The sequence below is a fragment of the Adiantum capillus-veneris genome, chromosome 3, assembly GCF_014529385.1.
Source record: "Adiantum capillus-veneris isolate H3 chromosome 3, ASM1452938v2, whole genome shotgun sequence".
Classification (NCBI taxonomy): domain Eukaryota; kingdom Viridiplantae; phylum Streptophyta; class Polypodiopsida; order Polypodiales; family Pteridaceae; genus Adiantum; species Adiantum capillus-veneris.
Window position 1 is genome coordinate 105,047,455 of NC_140933.1, and position 20,506 is coordinate 105,067,960.

The window sequence follows — 20,506 nt, forward strand, 5'->3', positions numbered from 1 at the left end:
AAGCAACAAGTGCATCATCCGTGTCAACAATTTCTTCAATGACCAAACTAGAAACGTTTGCCTTGGCAACTTCCTTGGAAGAAGAGTCATGGGGACTTACCTCTGCTCTTACTCCTGGTGTTGACTCTATTGTTCTTTTCAGACCCGCCTCTAACATTATATGCCGACCTGTTGCTTTCACCGCCGATCTTTCTTCTAAACTCTTCATTGATAATAGAACCTCGTACACCATGAAATGTCAAAGCAGCATTGTTGCTCAAAGAAACAACTAAAGCTTCCCAACTGTCAGTTAAAGTCATCAATAAGAAAATAGCCTTTAGCTTATCACCAAACGGCTGTAAACCAAAGTCTTGCAAGTGACTCAAGATACTTGTGAACGTGTATAAGTGTTCAAATGCAGGCTTAGACTCATCCAACTCCATGTTTACAAGCTTACGCATAAGATGCACTTGATTCATAGGAGTTGTAATCTCATACGTATCTGTCAATTTCTTCCAGATAGCATAAGCAGTATCAAGACGCTTAATGTCTGTGAGCACCTCATTAGACAATAGCTTTCTTATTAAGCCTAGCCCAATCATCATCTAACAAAGCTGCAGGTTTCACTTCTAAAAGTGTATCATCACAATCTTTCAGAAACAAGATTCCATGCATTCTATCCTTCACAAGTCAAAGCCAAAGGCATCAAACCTCTTGATTTTAAGGAGAGTCTTTGACTCACTACTTGTAGACGCATTAGAGGCCATTTCGGTGCAAAAAGAACCAAAATTTCACTGCTGCAATTTTATGACAACATGCTGCAAACTGAGATTTTAGCCTCTTGCAGGTTCAATACTTAGTGTAGAAGAGCAAGAAGTGGTAACACTGCGTTACCGACACTTTATCACTAGTGTACAGCAGTAAAGAAAGATAAATTTCAGCACACAAATAGGGCATACATTCCTTGTATGAATACTCCCACTTCAGCAGTAGAACCAAAGTGCATATGCAACAACCTCAAATTTGCAAATGGATTAAAAGCTGCCGCAAAATGTATTTTCAGCATTACATCAACTCAATGGCAAATATTCCGTATGTAAAATACATAAATGTGTGCCACATAAATTTCTTGATACATATAAACTTGCGTTTTCCTATAATTTCTCGAAAAACTCAAGAATAGAACTGTCCACAAATTGCAATACATTCACCAATGTTTGCAATTATTGAAATTTCAGCAAAAGCCCCAAATTTTGAAGGTCTAATTTTTGAAATTTCTGCAAATTGGACAAAACCCCAAATTTTTCTCAACCTTAGTGCAATATCAGCATGTAAAGCTTCAATATGCTATAAAAATGCTGAAACTTCAGCCACTTGTGAATTTCTCCTCTCTCTTGTAATCGATTTTGCTTGCTAATCCCTGCTGTGTCGCGAACACGACGCTCATAGCCTCAAACTTCAAAGACAAGCTATGGGCTGTAGTGAGAGGAGAGAGAGAGAAAGTTGTGGGCTGAGAGAGAGAGAGAGAGAGAGAGAGAGAGAGAAGAGAGAGAGAGAGAGAGAGAGAGAGAGAGAGAGAGAGAGAGAGAGAGAGAGAGAACATTGTGGGCTGAGGTCGAAGAGAGAGAGAGAGAGAGGGCAAACACTTGCTGTGCGCAGGCAGAAGCTTGAACCTTGCTCTGATGCCAGTTTGAAGGAGCGAAAAGCTCTCTGAGTGCAGGCGATGGGGGCACGAAGTTGTAGACGAGCGAGAGAGAGAGAAATTGACGCATGTATTTTTTGTGTGTTGCTCGACACACCTTTCAACATTATGTTTTATTATTTCAAGGTACATATTATAAGGGTCACCTTAATTGACCCTAGGGTTGGTTCACACCCAAAGAATAAGTGGGTATACAAATGTACAAGAGAGGTGGCCAGAGGGCCTTTAGACCCAACACACTCTCTCTCTCTCTCTCTCTCTCTCTCTATATATATATATATATATATATATATATAATAAAATAAAAAAATTATTTCTATAAATCTGAGTATAAAAGAACTCGGGACATGCTAGAAATAGCCTATCTTGCAAGATGTATAGGGCTGAAAAAAACCAAAGGTGGATATGGCAACTCCTCACGATGGGGTATGACAGGAGTGCATGATGAAATGCTACGGTGGGGTGTAATGCCACTAAATGTGACATCTGACAAAACTGAAGAACATATGGAAGTGAGCCCATCATCTAAGGAAAACAAACCTTCGCCCCTTGGATGCCCGTGAGGAACCCCCTGTTGAATCCCACTGGCTATGTAGATTGTGTCACAAACTGCTGACGTGTGTCAAGCCATTGAAGACTTCAGTTGACTTGCACATCCCGACGGAGGGGCCTAAACCCTAGTAGCAGTAGTAGAAGTAGGAGTTTTCACCAACTTATTGATCCTTGCCGAGTGGGGGAAAATTATCAAAGAGAGTTCTGCCAACTTTTGGGACCCCCGTCCGTTGGGGCCTAAGGGACACAAGGCATTAAAATAAAGCTGGACACTCGTAGAAGGTGTGTAAATGGCTGATGATGTGGGAGTTGCATGGAAGACCTGTTTTACATTGATGACGTGCAGGTTGTACGGTTTTCCACGAATTGCGCTAGCAGGTAATGACATGGGAGGTTGTACGAACAGGCCTCTGCGCAAGCTTTTGAGCACCAAATGCTTTTAGTATTGTTAGCTTTTCATGTAATTGCTTTTGAGAGGCCAAGGGCCTAAATATGACCCATGGGCTCTCACTCTCGTAGTCTACCCGTTGGAGATGCAGAGCAGAGCCATGGGAGTTGTACCATGTTGAAGCAATATAAAGAAATACCGAAAGGGGCGCTAGGGTTTGGGGCCAATGCTCTCTTGAGGTGGAACTCCATCACCCCGCATTTCATGTGTCGTGCATCTCTTTTAGTTCAATGCTATTTGAAGTGCTTAAAGTTGGTCAGTCTGTTCTTTTCCGTTGGCACGTGGTGCCCGTCCTGTTACATTGGTATCAGAGCTTCAGGCGTGTGCTTTTCTGAAAGCATACCGGTCCTACCAAAGAGCAGACAGAGCAAGATGCGCTTCCGAAGCTTATAGAAATTTTTATCAAAGAATCTTCGTGTCCCCACATAAATTTTTATCAAAGAGAATCTTTGTGTCCCTGACCCGGACTTACTAGTGACTCCCACCCTTAGTCCATCGGGCATCGGGCGTGCTCTCATCTTCATCGCTCTGTCTTAAGGTGCCTAAGCCATAAACACTACTTGCAAGGGAAGGATCAAAGATTTTTCGAGCCACCGTTTTTCTTAGAGACAGTGCCATGAAGTGGTGGATGTCTATAGCTACCAAGCCGCACACTCCAAGGACTTGGCAAGCTTTCAATAAAACTTTTGCCGAAGTTACATGCCTTCATACATTTTTTTCAGAGTGCAGCTTCTGGCAGAGTGGGTATCCTGAAATGCTTGCCACGGAAGCCCAACAGATTACAACTTGAAATTTTTGAACGTCTCTCAATAGGGGTCTCTTCTTGAGTTGATAACCTTGGAGACCCAATGTGATTACTATATCTTGAGGCTACCATCATCGCCACAGGAACACTGTATGTCGAGACCTGTTTCGACTATTCAAGAGCTTATGGATCATGTTGCGGTCGGCTACAACATTAGGGAAGAAATCTAACCCTAATTTTGATGGAGGTTTCAAGACAGAAGTCGTGTTGACTTTCGAGCTCAACTTATGCCGAGAATGCTTTTTCACTTTGATTTAGGAGTTTTCTAAATTTTTTTTGAGAACATGTTTGGTGATCCTGTTTGGAATTTGTTTGAAATGGACGGGACCTGTTTTAAACTTGTCTTGGTGCCGATCTGAATTGTTTGACTCTGGTTTTAATACAAGTTTCAATGCTCGGTGATTTATTCCCGGGTGGAGTAGTGAGAAATGTTGTGTTGGTACTGTCTGAACCTCAGAATGATGCAGACGGGATGTCTGGGAAGCGTTTTGTTGTATGCTTGGAAACCTCAGAATGATAGGCGGAAATCAGTACGGCCTGCCATGTTAGCATGTCAGCACGTTTTTTGGGATTTCGTACAATTGTCCACGTCATCAATCTGTGACATACCCTCTCTTTGAAAGAATTGTAATCGCCTTGGATTACGCCTTCAAAATCAGACATAGGCCATAAACCAATTCAGTAGACAGTGCCTCTTAAGTACCGACACACTAGACAACACAAATCCAACACTTGCACAAAGACGACAGTCACTGAACATCAAATCACATTCAAATCAAATCACATAGAATCCATAGAGATCTAGGACCTTGATTCTTGGCAACGTGTTTAGCAATCGCACCTAGATCCACACCGGACCAAACTAATGTCGGATTAACTAGTGCTTATTGCGATCATGTCCATCGAATCTCAAGACCGAAATACTGCAGTCTTTTTGTCTTTCAAACCTGCACTCAAACACAATCAAATGAGTGAGCACAAAAATCAGATTCATTTTCGGGAATTCCAGTTCACAAATCATACACTTAGTTCATACTGAACACAATGTTTCAATCATTCAGTCTAGTCATCTCATCCGTCCAGAAGCCTTGATGCACCTAGATCCCTGTGTAGCCATCTTATCCCTCGGGAACTCTTGATGCGCTCACCACAATATCCAGTCATCTCATTCATTTAAACAAAATTCATCATTCTTATCTTGAATAGTGATCGGGTTTCACTCTTGAGCCGTCATTGCTCCCAATTGCATTCATATGCAAATTCCTCACTATCTCATCCTCAATTTCACATGTTATCTGTACACAATTTCTTCAAAAAAATAATAATTTCACATATAAATCAGAGACATCTTCGAGAATTTCCTTTCAAAGTTCTTTTATAAAGCCATAAAGCGGAATACTGTCAGCACATCAGTATCCCTTTCAGTTTGCTATCTAGTATCTGTTCTAGAGCGAGTATCTCCTTGCCCAATTCTATTTTAGTCTGTCGGTCATTCTCATTCTTGTGCCTTTGGGGCACCGCGTATATATATGTTGCCACGTGCACATCTAACCCTATGTGTACGTGGCCAAGCTACTTCATGACATGGGTTCAGTTCAATTAGATTAGGAAGTGTTCTGACACTTTTGTGAGTCTGTTTGCAGACCGTGCATGTTTAGGCACTTAGAGTAGATGCATATCCTTTGGTTGCACACAACATGATCATCAGATTTCCATCATAACCCATCATGAGCTTTTTTACAGTGCATAGACCTATTTTTCCTATTTTAGCCAATTTTCACTTATTATTTTTAAGTGACTTTTGTTGGGAACTAGGTAGGGTAATTTTGATAGCCAAGTATATAAGAAAACCCAGCGCTAGCATAATCTAGCAGAAGAGGCAGCAAGGACCTGACATCCAATAGTGCATCTTCTCAGCAAGACCCCCCAAGCAGTTTACCTAGCGTTTTCTGCAAGGAGAACCCCGATCCAGCCTAACGTTTTTGCATGAAGACAGCCAGCGTTTTGCATTGCAGATCAGCCCCGACAGTAGTAGACTATAGCAGAAGCCTAGTGTTTTTGCAGCAGGACAACATTCAGCCCTAGCGTTTTTGCATCAGCATAACACCCTAGCGTTTTGCAGATTCTCCGCGAGGGCTTCAACCTATGCACTAGCGTTTCCAGTTTTCAGCAGACACACCGCAGTAGAGCCCCCGAACCTCGCAGATCTCACCTTCTCGCAGCAGATCCTCGCCGCACGGTGAGATCCACCGAAGTATGCAGATTCAGCCCGGAAAACGCAGATTTCAGCATCTGCGTTTTCTGCTTGTCGTCGTCGCATCGTCGTCATCGACATAGAGTTAGAATTCAGCAGATAAAGATTTGCAGATTTCAGCCATTGGCGTTTTCAGATTTCTGCCCGTCTCGTCGCCGTCCTCATCATCGTCGACATCGTCAGCAAGTCCATTGCATTGTAGAGATTTGTGCAATCAATAGTAGACTGCTCTCGCCATAGAGAGTGGGGCCCTTCAAGGAGGGTTTGACAACTTGTCTGGTGTCGTATTCTTCTCTCTCTATCTCTCAGTCTCAGTACTTTCATGCACAGTGTTTACCCACATTGTTTGTGAACATTTGCACTCTCTCACTAAAGGAACGGAAGACTCTCCCTTCCGTAAGTAAAAGGAACCTTGAGCACAGATCGGAGCACCCATCTTGAGCAAAGTTCAACATTCACTTCCGTTGCACCTTACATTGGTATTAGAGCTTTGGCAGTGTTCTGTACCACTCAAGGAAAGAACCACATAATGTTTTTTGCTTGTTGCGGTCTCACGTAACCCAAGTCCACTTGGGCGTGTCGTTTCCTAATCGTGTTTTTGAAAAGTGACAGGAAACTCAAGAAAGAAGTGCTTGTCCAGCCTCCCCTTGTTTCTCTTTTCACTCATTGAGAGCGGACCGTGCACTTAGCGGCCGGCCAATCGATGTGAGGTGGGAAAAAGCAACCTTGGTGTGAGCGCAAGGTCGCCAAGGGGTGCGCCCGCAGAAAAGAGAAGAGCTTAGGTGAAGAGAAGATCCTTCTCTAACATAGATTGCAAGCTACAGAAGAACCTCAAGACTCCCAGGAATCTCAAGAACCTCAAGAATCCAAGAACCTCAAGAACCGCAAGAATCTCAAGAACCTCCAGAACCCCAAGACCCTCAAGACCCTCAAAAACCTCACGAACTCAAGAACCTCAAGAACCAAAGACCCTCAAAAACCTCACGAACTCAAGAACCTCTAGTGCCGGTCTTATTAGAGTGTGGATAGTGTCCACCCAAATGTCCGCAAGGATGTCTACAATAGAGGACGGTACAACACTGAGAAAATGGCAGCAACGAGCTCCCCCATTGTTCCACAACAAATAGCATCGAGTATGCCTCATCTCGGATCTAAGGAGCATCATGTTGCGCTCCTGCTCTAGCTATCATACTCAAGGTACCCATGAGATACCTTGAGGCGTTCGGCATAAATACTGGATCCGTGGTAGCTCCCTCACAAAACAAATGATTGCCAAGACAATGCCTCGACAACAAGACTGCTCCCCACGTAAGAAAGCCAAATTAAGAAGGATCGCCAAGGGCAGTGGTTGGGAGTCTCCACAATCCTACCTGTATAGCGTATACATAGAGGAATGTTGAAGGCAACGGGTAGCAAGCAACAGCTGGTGCGTACACTTTGCAAGGTAGCAGCAAGCGCGTAAACTCTGTAGGGGAGCAACTGCCACATAAATTCGCACAACACAGCTGACGAACAACGCACAGGAGGCGGGCAGCACATAATAGGCGTGAAGCAAGTAGCTGGTGGTAGCGTGCATCAACGACTAGCAGTTACGGTTAACGTGTGCAATTTTCAACGACCAAAGTTACGTCCGGCAAACACGTTTTCATATGGCAGGTTCGCCCTTCGTTACGGCCAAGCTCTGTGTGTGTGTGCGCGCGCGCGTCACGAGGACGTGGCAACTGCTAACCTTAGTTGTTGGTTTCTTTCCAATGATTTTTGTTTTATTTTTGAGACCCTCTTTTTGAAGTTGCAAATGGTCGGACATTGTATGGCCAATGTGAACGGTAGTGTCACCCGCAGACGGGAACTGAAATTTGTATAGTAAGAGGATGTCTAGACTCAATACAAGTTCATGTAGGTTCCCCCCGTCGCACTTAGCAAGTTGGTGGATACTAGGCTCGACTAGGATTTGAAGGTTGGCTCCATTCTTCAGTGACTTGACACATCAGCAATTTGTGACAGTTGTTCCTCGGGCTAAGGAGAAAAAGAAAACCCCTCAGATTGCAAAAATTCCAAAAATACCCTAGTATCTATTTTTGTTGGATTTGTTGAAAATTCTCTAATCTTTATTCCTTTTTGACAATTGAGATTCGTTTTGTGAATTGGGAATATGGGTCTGAAAAGTTAAGCGGTGCTAAACAGTCGTGTCCATAAAGAGCTTTGAAGGGTGACATTCCAATGCTTCTGTGTTCGGAAGAATTGTAAGCATATTCTACTAAAGGAAGATATTATAACCACTTCTTTGGCTCTTGCGAACAATAGGCCCTGAGAATTTCCTCAATGACTTGATTTACTCTTTCAGTTTGTTCCGTTTGGCCATGTGCCTCGTATCCAGTTTTTTATTTTTCCGTTTAATGCCTACGGGCCTGCTATGTAACATTGATGTACTTGCTCCCAAAATAGGTAAGATTTGGGCATTCTGGGAGACTTTTAGGTAATAGAATCAGCCTCTTTTCCTAACACGCGTGCACGTGCACACACACACACACATACTGAACCCGGCCCGTGGGGCGGTAGGCTTTGGCTTTCACCCAAAATTCTTTACTTTAGACACACACAGAGAGAAGGTGCAAAAGAAACCTGTGACAGGAATTAACACTTAAGCACACACACGGCTCGGAAGCTAGAATGCTCCGAGCAGACGCCGACAACGTTTTTGCATGAGCATGACACCCTAGCGTTTTGCAGATTCTCCGCAAGGGCTTCAACCTATGCACCAGCGTTTCCAGTTTTCAGCAGACACACTGCAGTAGAGCCCCCGAACCTCGCAGATCTCACCTTCCCGCAGCAGATCCTCGCCGCACGGTGAGATCCACCGAAGTATGCAGAGTCAAGTTACTTGAATGCATAGCAAACCCTTGCTTAGCATGTCCCATCAGTTGTTGTATGGACTCAAATTTCTGTAATAAGCGGTAATCTCGTATCGCTTTGGGAAGTCCACAACAAAATTGCTCGATTTGTTACTTAAAACTGCTCTAAAGCTTGAAAAGGTATCAAATTTTAGTCCATGTCCACCCTCTTTGAATTCTTTGGTTTTTTTGCTCTTATCCTTGAAAAAGTCGTATTGATTGGCTCTATAAAAGTGCTTCTTCTTTGAACAAAACATTTGGTCATCATAGTCAGAACTCTCAGAAGAGGATGAATCCTCCTCAGAACTGTGTAAAAAATTTCGAAGTCCTTGGTGGGATCCGCTCTTCTTGGCCTTCTTCTTTTTCTTACCGTGTCTCTGAGTCTTTCTTCGCTTCCTCCTCTCTTGGTCCTCATCACTTGAATCAGAGGAGCTATCTGAATTGTCAGAAGAGGATGAGGATGAACTTAAAACACCCTCAAAACGTACGCGCTTCTTTGGCTTTTGTGCATTTGCAAAAGAAGACTGACTACTCAAGTAATCGGAGTAGTCTACTCCCTTGCTGCGTCTCTTCGAATGCTTCGTGGTCCATAATATTTGATTGACTCATTGTTCTATGACATCGGCAAGTTCATCTTCTGTGTACACCTGTGGGCAGGTGGTTTCTTCAATGCTGACTTTAAAGGTGAGTTGATGGCTGTACGCCACCGAGTATGCATTTCGTCGATCGGATGCTTGGTCAAAAATTTTACATACTGGGGATTCTTCGAATACTGGAGCATCTGCTTAGCACAAGCACGTGCCTAGAGGTATTGGCCCCAAAATTTGGCGCCCCTTTCAGTATTTATTTTTATATTAATGCTTGAGCAAAGTACAAAGTCCGAGGGTCCTCTTTGCTCAACTACTCGTTAGCAAGTCCAAGTAGGAGAGGGCCCTGGGTTCATATTTAAAGGCCCATGGCCTCTCCAAAAGCAGTACATCAAAAAGCTTCAAACTTAAAAGCTATTGGCCCAAAAGTTGCCAACGAAAAACGCGAAAATGTGTATGCTTTGCCACTTCAACATTTGCCAGCGCATTTTGCCAAAATACGTAGGGCCTACCAAGTCAGCATGTCAACGCGTTTTTCGGTATTCCGTACAGCTGTCCATGCTATTAAATTGTGATATTGTCCCTCGGAATGACTCTCAAGAAATTTTTGAGCTAACTTGAGTTGTGCAAATTTACTTTAATTGTGGAGATTACTCTTCTTTCAAGAAGGGGGTTTGTCACAGACTGTTGACGTGTCAAGCCACTGAAGACCTGAACTGACTTGTAGATCTCGGCCGAGGGGCCTAAACCCTAGTAGCAGTAGAAGAAGCAAGATTTCTCACCGACTTACTGATCCTCGCCGAGTGGGGGCAAATTATCAAAGAGAGTTCTACCAACTTTTGGGACCCCCGTCCAATGGGGCCCAAGGGACAAAAGGCAGTAAAATAAAGTTGGATACTCTTTTTTGTTGGCACCTAGTGCCGGTCTTATTAGAGTGTGGATAGTGTCCACCCAAATGTCCGCAAGGATGTCTACAATAGTGGACGGTACAACACTGAGAACGTGGCAGCAACGAGCTCCCCCATTGTTCCACAACAAATAGCATCCAGTATGCCTCATCTCGGATCTAAGGAGCATCATGTTGCGCTCTTGCTCTAGCTATCATACTCAAGGTACCCATGAGATACCTTGAGGCGCTCAGCATAAATATTGGATCCGTGGTAGCTCCCTCACAAAACAAATGATTGCCAAGACAATGCCTCGACAACGAGACTGCTCCCCACGTAAGAAAGCCAAATTAAGAAGGATCGCCAAAGGCAGTGGTTGGGAGTCTCCACAATCCTACCTGTACAGCGTATACATAGAGGAATGTTGAAGGCAACGGGTAGCAAGCAACAGCTGGTGCGTAAACTCTTAAAGGTAGCAGCAAGCGTGTAAACTCTGTAGGGGAGCAACTGCCACATAAATTCGCACAACACAGCTGACGAACAACGCACAGGAGGCGGGCAGCACACAATAGGCGTGAAGCAAGTAGCTGGTGGTAGCGTGTATCAGCGACTAGCAATTACGGGCAATGTGTGCAATTTTCAACGACCAACGTTACGTCCGGCAAACATGTTTGCATACGGCAGGTTCGCCCTTCGTTACGACCAAGCTCTGTGTGTGTGTGCGCGCGCGCGCGTCACGAGGACGTGGCAACTGCTAACCTTAGTTGTTGGTTTCTTTCCAATGATTTTTGTTTTATTTTTGAGACCCTCTTTTTGAAGTTGCTAAGTAGAGAGAGGCCATCAGTCACCTCTATAACATATGCCCTCCGACTAAAAGCCAAGTCAGCAACTGTAAATCAAGAACCGAAGCCACCAAAAGCCACCAACGATGAAGATGATAGTGAGCAGCTACGAGAAGCTCAATGTCGAGTAGATATTTGCCAACTGGTAAAATCTGACAACAAGAGGTGATGGAGAAATAGAAGGGAAAGAGCAGGAGGATGACACGAGGTGGGTAACAAAGCACTACACCAAAGGTGACAAGGGGCTTTAATCCAAAAGAGCAAGCACTCCACTTGCTAAAAGTGGCTCCTCAAGACCATAGCTGGAGCGGGAACTTCTCGGAGGCAGTGTAGGAGTCTTTGACATAGCATCTAGGTGGAAACCGGTTGAAGAAGCTTGGTAGAGAGAGCTGAGATGAATGTAGCTGGCCAACCCGAACAACCAAACCATGAACAAGCAAGAACTAAAACCAAAACCCCAAACAAACAACCCAAGCCAACCAAAAGAAGGGAAAAGAAAGCAAAACAAGACAAGCAGAAACGACATTGCACCATGCCTGTGTCTTTCATTGATGATCACAATGAAAAGACATGGATATGTGTACTAAAGAGTATAAGTGATGTGCTTGACTCATTTAAGAAACTTAATGCATTTGTGACCACACAAAAAGGACTTAAGTTCAAAGCTATGAGGACGGATAATGGGGGAGAGTATCTATCACGTAGTTTAACAGAGTTTGTGAGATGAATGGCATTAAGAGGGAATTGACAGCCCTTTTTAATCCATCATCTAATGGTGTGGCTGAGAGATATAATCTCACAATTTGTGAGAGAGAGATGCATGTTGTCCACAACTTATCTCCCTCAAGAGTTTTGGGGAGAGGCTCTTAAAAATGCAGTTCATGTGCACAATCACTCTCCGAATCGTGCGTTAGATAATGGCATCCCTGAAGAGGTTTGGTCTGGCAAACCAACTTCATATGACCATTTACGAGTCTTTGGTTGCGATGCATTTGTGGATGTGCCTGTTGATTAGAGGACCAAACTTGACATGAAATCTATCAAGGGCATCTTCATGGGATATGGAGATGAGAGAGAGATGGGTTACAGAGTTTGAATACCTCAGTACAGGAAGATAATATGCAGCCGAGATGTAATTTTCAATGAGGTTAAGTTGCTGAAAAATGCTACACATGTAAACATTGACAAAAAGAAGGTCAAGTTTCATCATAATCAACCAGCCATAAAGCCACCTTTGGCTGAAAATTTGATTCCTTTTAATGCTGAAAATGAGCAGCAACCCATTGTGCAATTGCTAGGAGAGGACAACAAATAGATGCACAAAATGGGATTATACCACATGACCAGCTTGCTGAAAATGAATTACAGCAGCGAGGTAATGCTGAAAATCAGCCACCAATTGATGATGTGCACATTCTGGATAATGTAGACTTGTTGTCAGTCAATGTAGATCATTGGGTGAGGAGGTCTACACGTGCTAGAAGGCAACCAGAGGGGTTTCAACCATCTATGGATTGCATTTTGTTGACTGATGAGGGGGAGCCTCTTACATTCAAAGAGGCCAAGTCTTGTGAAGACAAAAGTAAGTGGGGGACTTGCTATGAAATCTGAGATGCAATCATTTTATGCAAATAATACATGGGAGCTTGTGCCTTTGCCCAAAGGTAGGAAAGCTATTTATAACAAGTGGGTTTATAAGGTCAAATGTGTAGATGAAAAACCCAAGTACAAAGCGCGTTTGGTTGCTAAGGGTTATGCACAGAAGGAAGGCATAGACTTCCAAGAAATATTTTCACTTGTGGTGAAAATGACTACGCTCCGTGTTTTGTTTGCTTTATGTGCTATCTTGGATTTGGAGTTGGATTTCATGGATATGATCACTGCTTTTCTACATTCCCGACTTGGATGAGGAGCTATACATGCAACAGCCTGAGGGCTTTGTCATTCTAGGGAAAGAGCATTTGGTTGCAAACTCAAATGTAGCTTGTATGGGCTGAAACAAGCCCCTGGAGAGTGGTACAAGAAGTTTGTTACTTTTATGCTTAACCATGGGTTCAAACGTAGGTATGCAGATGACTGCTTTACACTAAAAAAGCTCCTGATGGTAGTCTTATTGTGCTAGTCCTATATGTGGAAAATATGCTGATTGTAGGCAAGTGTAAGGAAACTTTGAATGCTTTGAAAAAGGAGCTGAGTTCAGCTTTCTCAATGAAAGATTTGGATGCAACTGAACATATTTTGGGCATGCGCATTGCAAGGGATAGAAAGAAGCGTCTTTTATTCCTTTCTCAAGACAAGTATATCAACAAAGTACTTGAGCGATTTAATATGGCTGATGCTAAGCCTCTTGGTGTGCCTTTACCACCACACACAAAGCTTAGCAAGCATGATTGCCCAAAAGATGATGCAGCTGCCCATGCTATGAAAAGAATTCCTTATGCATCAGCCTGTAGTTCTTTGATGTATGCCATGGTTGCTACGTGACCGGACATTGCTTATGCAGTGGGAGTTGTTAGCAGGTTTATGTCTAATCCTGGCAAACCACATTGGGAGACAATAAAGAGCATTTTCAGGTACTTGAAAGGTACACATGACACATGCATATGTTATGGAAAGGGTACATTGTCAATGCGGGGATTCTGTGATTCAGACATGGCAAGAGATCTTGACACTCGGAAATCTACCAGTGGTTATGTCTTTACATTGGCTAATGGAGCTATTTCTTGGTGTTCAAGATTGCAAAAGATTGTTGCATTGAGCACTACAGAAGCTGAATATATTTCTATCACAGAAGCTTCGAAAGAAGCCATCGAGCTTGGTCGGCTTGTTAGGACTTTTGGTCTTCCAACACATGCTGTGATTGGTTGTGATAGTCAGAGTGCTGTATGCCTCCCTAAGAATGCCATGTTCCATGCTCGTATTGTCACAAACTGGTGACGTGGCATGGCCCTGGACATGGGGCAGCAGAGCATACACACACATACCCCGGTTGGCAGCACCGAAAAATGCGGCGACAAGCTGATGTGGCACTCCTGATAATTTCGCTGACAAACAGTACGGCAGTCTTGCCTTTTGCGCTACAGTGCTGACGTGGCAAAGTTGTACGGAATTCCGCTTTTTGCGCTGCTGAACGGAAATACCAGATTTACGTTGGCTGATTTTTGGGAAGCTTTTGGGCCAATTGCTTTATTTAAGGGGCTTTTGAAATCGACTGCTTTTGGGGCTCTGTTTTTGGGCATCCCTTGTAAACTTATAAATAAGTGGGAAGGGCCTTCACAACTTAGAGCATCTGGACGCAGAGTCTGAGAGTGAGCGCCTGCCTACTCTCTTGTACTTTGAACACAGATTAATATAAATAGAAATACCGAAAGGGGCGCCAGTCTTTTGGGGCCAACAACTCTAGGCACGGAACTCCGCCGGGCCATGTCGAATCAATTGTGAATTGTGAACTGTTTTAAAGTGAATCTCTACTGTGTCGCGGTAGAATCTTGACTTGGGAGTGTCCAAGCTCGTTATAGTGGTATCAGAGCGCAAAAAGATTCTTCTTCTACGGAGGATGCGATCCTTTTACAGCGCACACAGCTTTTGAGAAAGAATCTTCGTGCCCCGAGCCCGGACTTATTAGCCACTCCCACCCTTCATACATCGCGCATCGGGCACGCTCCCGTCTTCATCGCTCTGTCTTACAGGGCATAAAGCCATTAAAAATCCCAGCTTACACATGGGTTCTGGTGAAGAATGAGACAGAGAGGACACCTCTTAGAGGGAAGGCAAAGAAAAGTTGAAGGTCCGGCACGGGAACTGGTCTTACAGGGCATAAAGCCATTTAAAATCCCAGCTTACACACGGGTTCTGGTGAAGAATCAGACAGAGATGACACCTCTTAGAGGGAAGGCAAAGAAAAGTTGAAGGTCCGGCACAGAACCTGAAGAAAAGAATGAAGATTTGGGTAAATTTTTTTTCCGGACAAGTTTGCCAAAAAAGGAGTACAAACCTCAACTGCAGATTGGCATGTGTGAACAGATTGATTAAGTACTCCAGGAACCCGAGATTGATAATACACCTGAAGAATTAGCGGATTGATACGATTTACTCGAGATGGCGTGTGGCCATTGCTTTTACTCTCAGGAAGGGAGTAAAGCCGAAAAGACAGATGAGTGGAGAAAAGCAGAACCTGTACTCGCAGAAAGACATGGACAAGCAAAGCTTTAGAAAGGGCAAGAAAAAGGCAAAGAAGCCTAGATTTTGCCCAGTATCTAACAGTTCTACAGAGGACTCATCCTCAGATACTTCGGACTCCGACAATCGTATATTTTATGCAAAGAAGAAACATTTTTTTTTAAAAGCCAACCAATATGACTTCCTCGAAGATAAAAGCAAGAAGGTTAAAGAATTTAAAGAAGGTGGACAATCGATTTGAATTCTTTTCTGGGTTCCGTGATGCTCGAACATGGTGGTTCACTCTTCTACTGAGAAACGAAGCTCCGGTTATATGGTTGAAAGGCTTTTTATTTCTTCCTGGCTGACTCGGGAGTATGAACGAGATATACGAACTGCTTGGAATCATCTTCGGGAGATTCTTTGAACGCTTATTGCGAGAGATTTTGGAACTCTTTTCTACCAGTCTCTTTATTTATAAAGGTCTTGTTTAAGGAACAAATTGAGCAGTTTAGCTGCGGACTTCCTACAGAGATCCGAGACTACTGCTTGGAACAGAAGTTGAATTCTTTTGAAGAATTGATGGGTCATGTAAAACGGGGTTTTTGCGATACATTTGGGGAATTTGACTTACCCCAATGATGAGATCTTGACTCAGAGAACCCAACAGACCTCTCACAATGAAAGTAGAAAGAGAAAGAGTTCCCAGAACAACGAAAAGAATGATACACGTCCCCGACAGACTCTTAGAGAAAGGGTTATCTATCTCAAAGAGGGGAAGTGTTTTGGATACCGGGAACATGGGCACATCTCCGCAAAGTGCCCCAAAAACGCACAGCAAGAACCGATTGCAGACAGGCCAGAGAGTTCTAGAGCAGCAAAGGAATGTGGCAGAAAAGCCAAATGAAAACAGAACTGGTACCACATTGCGTGGGGCCCGGACCGAATCAGATGAACAAAAGTACAAACTTTGCCGCACCTAGGGCAAAGTAAAAGAACAGGAAGCCCTCATTTTTCTTTGATGCCTATGGCCCTAGGCCTCTATAGAGGTAATGGCAAGGGTTCCCCATGCCTCAGGTGAGTCGTGACTCAAGAATAGCTGGTATAGATCGTGCTCTAGTCGAGCCAAAAATGCCCTCTTTTTCCGCCACACTAGGCGTCGGAAGTCAGTCAATCTGTGACTATGTGTGAGTGATGTCCCCCAAAAGCACCTCCCTTTGAAGTCTGGCTCTTGTCTCGGGGCATTCCTCCCAGAACGCCATCTCTACCGTCTCTAGTCAGGCTGGGTGTGTGGGTAACCCTCTACTGCCGCATTGTGTAGTGTCTGTGTGAGTATAGTAGTAAGTCGCCTTGGCTTCTCAGGGTACATGCGTCTGTAGATCCCATCTATGTATACAGAGTTCGTCTCTCGCGTGAAGCTGTAGCAAGTAGGGGTTGCTACCCGTGGCCTATGTGCCACTTTAAACTGAAAAGATATTGTCATCCACACAAGGGCATGATCTACTGCCACACCAACAGGTCTAGGTCCAATCGTGAGATCTTGGATACTAGAGATGAAGCTCGGGTGTGCCATGACATAATCGATTGTGCTGGCTCCGTGTCTGTGTGGAAAGCATGTAAAACCTCCCGCAGCGGGAAATCTCTTTAGGCCATTCAAGATGGCCAGTACATGTGTAGTCCCCATCAAGTGTCGTCCATACTCAATATGCTCCACATCTTGTGATAGTCTAGACAGGCCCGTCTTTGCAACATCGAATCTCCTCTGAAGTATCATAAAGTACAATACTGTCTGGTGGTGGGCAGTCCTACCATTGAAGTTTCCTAGGATGATAATGTCACCATCTCTTGAGAACTCCCATATGTCATCATTCAAAGTAGAAAAGAGAGGCTGTCCTCTGGGTGGTGCATATACTGATGTACTTGGGGGAAAGTAGCAAATAGCAATGTAGATATATCTGCCTGTCTCTACTCTCAATCTCACCCACATGTACCTAGCTTGCTCATCCGTGCAGGCTATATGTATCAATGGCTGCAACTCCTCCCTCAATAACATTGCCACTCGCCCTGAGCCCCGCCCTTTGTGCTCTGTCCGTCTCTCCTGTGTGCAGGCTATCTCCCATCTGTATCCACCGATGTGAGACATAGGCTGCCCATGGGCGTGATGTGTCTCAGAGTAAAAGATGATGTCTCTCGCAGTAAAACTATCCTCAAAAGCACCCACACCAAGGCGCATAGATCCATTACAATTCCAGGTAGAAACTTTGAATGTGGTCCCACAGATCTCGCACCGTCACGTGGGGCGTCGTTCCAATATCACCACTCTTCCATCTCGGTAAAAGGCAATGTTACCTTTTTCCCTTGCTGCTCTTATCTCTGGCATTATCTCCTGTATATGAGTGATCTGCGAGAGGGTAAGGTGATCCCCAAGAAAGATGTTCGTCTTCTTAAGAGTTGGTCTCTTCTTCAAAAAGTCCTCCTTTCCATGGAGGGAAAACGAAGGATGAGTGCCCTTTATTTCGAGGTTTCCCCATTGCTTCCATTTTTCTTATTGCCCACTCTCCAAGCTCTCGTGTGCATTGGTTCATTAACCACCCCCATCGTAGTCATGAGTTCTTTAACCTCTTCATCCACATTATCTTTGTCTTTAAGGGGACAAATTCTCACATGTAAAGTTCACACGTCTTCTTTGCTCCTTTCTAGCATCAGGTTAATAATGGTGGGTGTCGACGTTGTTTCCTTGCCTTTTCCTTTCTTGGCAACCTCGATCCATTTCTCGGCCTTGTCCGCTTTCTGTTGAGTCTTTGTAATAACATCCACCCAAGAAGTGGTCCTTTCTTTATTGCTCTTCCCCCTCTTTGATGGCCCGCACTTGCTCTTTAATCGTGTTGAGTTCTTCTATTAGTGAGGGTTGTAATTCTCCCTCTTCAAGTGTATTTCGGAATCGCACCTCGGCAAGCTCTTTTGTAAGTAGCACAATCTCTTCATCTTGGGCTGTCACACGATCTTCCAATGTGGTTATCTTGCCTTCTTGGACCAGCACGCGTTCTTCGAGCCCAAGAGGTTGCGGGTGATCTTGTTAATAGTCTCGGCCATTTCTTCTTTGCACTTTTGAATGGCATCCTCTAAAGGGTCAGATTTGTCATTCTGCTTCTTCATGCTTGACCAGTACCACGCCTCAGCGGGTATGCAACTCAACTCAAAACGCTTTGATCACTGCCTGAAAGGTCCATACATAACCCAAGCTCCAAAAAAGCAACTCCACAATCCACTGCGGGCAATAAGTCTCAATGCAAAAAGGTGTGGGAGAACATGCTCCAAAAGCCCTGCTCGTAGAAACCTGTAGGGGACCCCACTGCTGCTGTGTAACGAGGAGTTAACCTCCCTGCAGAGCGAAACCCTCGCTGCTGACCTGAATGCCACGAACAGCTCGCGGCGCCCTGCTGGGTTGACGCATGGTGTTGAACAGTGCATTGCAGTAGATGGGAAAGCAAAAGAGAGATTTAACACACATGAAAAGATGTGCCTTCCAAGTGATCAAATCAGGGGGCAAATGACGTGTAACTCTAAAACTGCCTGTCATTTTCCCCTGGATATGTGATCGCATTTAATAAATGATGTTTGACAAGATCTCATGGAACCTCAAGCGTGGAACATTTTGCAGTAGAGAAGGCTGTTTTTATTGGTTTAAATTATGATTGTATAAGTTGACAGCATCCTCCTTGTTGAAAAGGGTATTTGAAGAAAAATATTTTCTAGGTTAGGCATCTGTGGAAAATTATGTCCGACTGTGGGGATGTCTGAACCAATTTAGTAGAGGGTCTGAATGTAAGATCTTGACCTGAGCTTGAGTTATTTCCTTTCTCAGATTTGGTGGGTGATCATGTGAAATTTGTCAAAAAATGTGTGCAATTGGTATAGAATTCTTGTTTTACATAAAATGTAGGTTCCTACCTACAGCAACGAACAGGTATCGGTGGAAATTAAGGAAACAAATCACATTTACTTTGGAAGGGATTGTGAAAAAGCGCGTGAGTCTTCCAAGTGATGCTTATGGAAGTGACTTGTTGGGATTAATGCTCTCTGCTCTTAGAGAGGGAGGCCAGAAGAATCTTACAATGAGTTTGGAGGAAATTATGGATGAATGCAAGACTTTTTTCTTTGCTGGGCATGAGACAACCTCTGTACTGCTCACGTGGACGGTCATGCTTCTTGCCAACCATTCTGAATGGCAAGAGCGAGCTCGGGAAGAAGTTCTTTCCCTCCTTGGCAGCAGGCACCCAGATGCAGACTCGTTGAATCATTTGAAGATTGTAAGTTCTTCTAATAAGATTTACATGCAGACATTTGTCTACATTTTTGGCCTGACGCATGTGTGGTTTTGGCAGTTAGGAATGGTTTTACAAGAATCCTTACGGCTGTATCCACCTGCTGTAAATACTTCTAGAAAAGTCATCAAAGATCAAAAGCTTGGTGGCATCTTAATACCAAAGGGCACTGGATTGACTATTCCTATTCTGCCTTTGCATGTTGATTGCGAACTGTGGGGTGCAGATGCTCTTGAGTTCAATCCTCTGCGATTTGCGAATGGGGTCTTGAACGCTTGCAAACATCCATCAGCTTTTCTGCCTTTTGGGGGTGGTCCGCGAATTTGTGTTGGCCAGAACTTCGCCATGATGGAGGCCAAGATTGTTCTTTGTATGGTCTTACAGAAGTTCCGATTTCGGCTTTCTCTGGGCTACAGACATGCGCCAATTACTCGGTTAACTTTACAGCCAGAATATGGTATGCAGATCTTGCTGGAGCCTCTTGTGTACAGTCAAGTAGGCAGAGTGTTCCAGGCTGGTTCCAGAGCAAGTGATCCATGTTGATTCCGTAGCAAGCAACCAACTATATTGTGCTTATACACCCAACCTGCTGAAAAAAGATGAAAAAATAAAGATTTGAGCTTCTTGTATTTTTCATTTGAATTCACGAACATGTTTAAAACTGTCAATTTCTTACCGAAGTAAATATTTTGATCGTTGAAATAAAAAGTAGGTAGAGATCACGTGGGGCTGTTTAGGCATGTATCAGATGCACCTGGGTAGAAGAGTCGCTAAGGGGGCTGCATGCTGCATTTGACACATTCCAAGGCACTGGAAGTACCCATATTTGACCATGATAAATTTGATGTAAGGGAGGCACTGACCTCATGATAAAGGTGCCCCTTGCATATCTTTAGGAAAATCAGATGAACTTATGTAATGGAACATGGCACAAACCTAAGTGCCTTACATAATGTAGCATGGAGTAGCTTTCTTTCCAGTCTGGCAAGAAACTCTCTCTTCGCATTTGGTTAAAACTGCCATAGCTTCCTTTCCATAGCCATATTGCGCATGTCCCGTTATCAATGCGCCCACAG

At 44.0% G+C, this 20,506-nt stretch overlaps 1 protein-coding gene across 2 annotated transcripts in view; it reads left to right on the forward strand.

Annotated features, from left to right (window-relative positions):
• Positions 1-20,115, forward strand: part of LOC147461443 (cytochrome P450 709B1-like) — a 57,703-nt gene extending 37,588 nt beyond the window's left edge. For both annotated transcript variants that reach the window (XM_086509001.1, XM_086509002.1), the window contains exons 4-5: positions 19,049-19,415; positions 19,491-20,115. In XM_086509001.1, the coding sequence (XP_086365127.1) occupies positions 19,049-19,415; positions 19,491-19,973 (850 nt within the window). In that variant the 3' untranslated portion in view covers positions 19,974-20,115. The remainder of the gene's footprint in view (positions 1-19,048; positions 19,416-19,490) is intronic.
• The last annotated feature ends 391 nt before the right edge of the window (positions 20,116-20,506 follow it).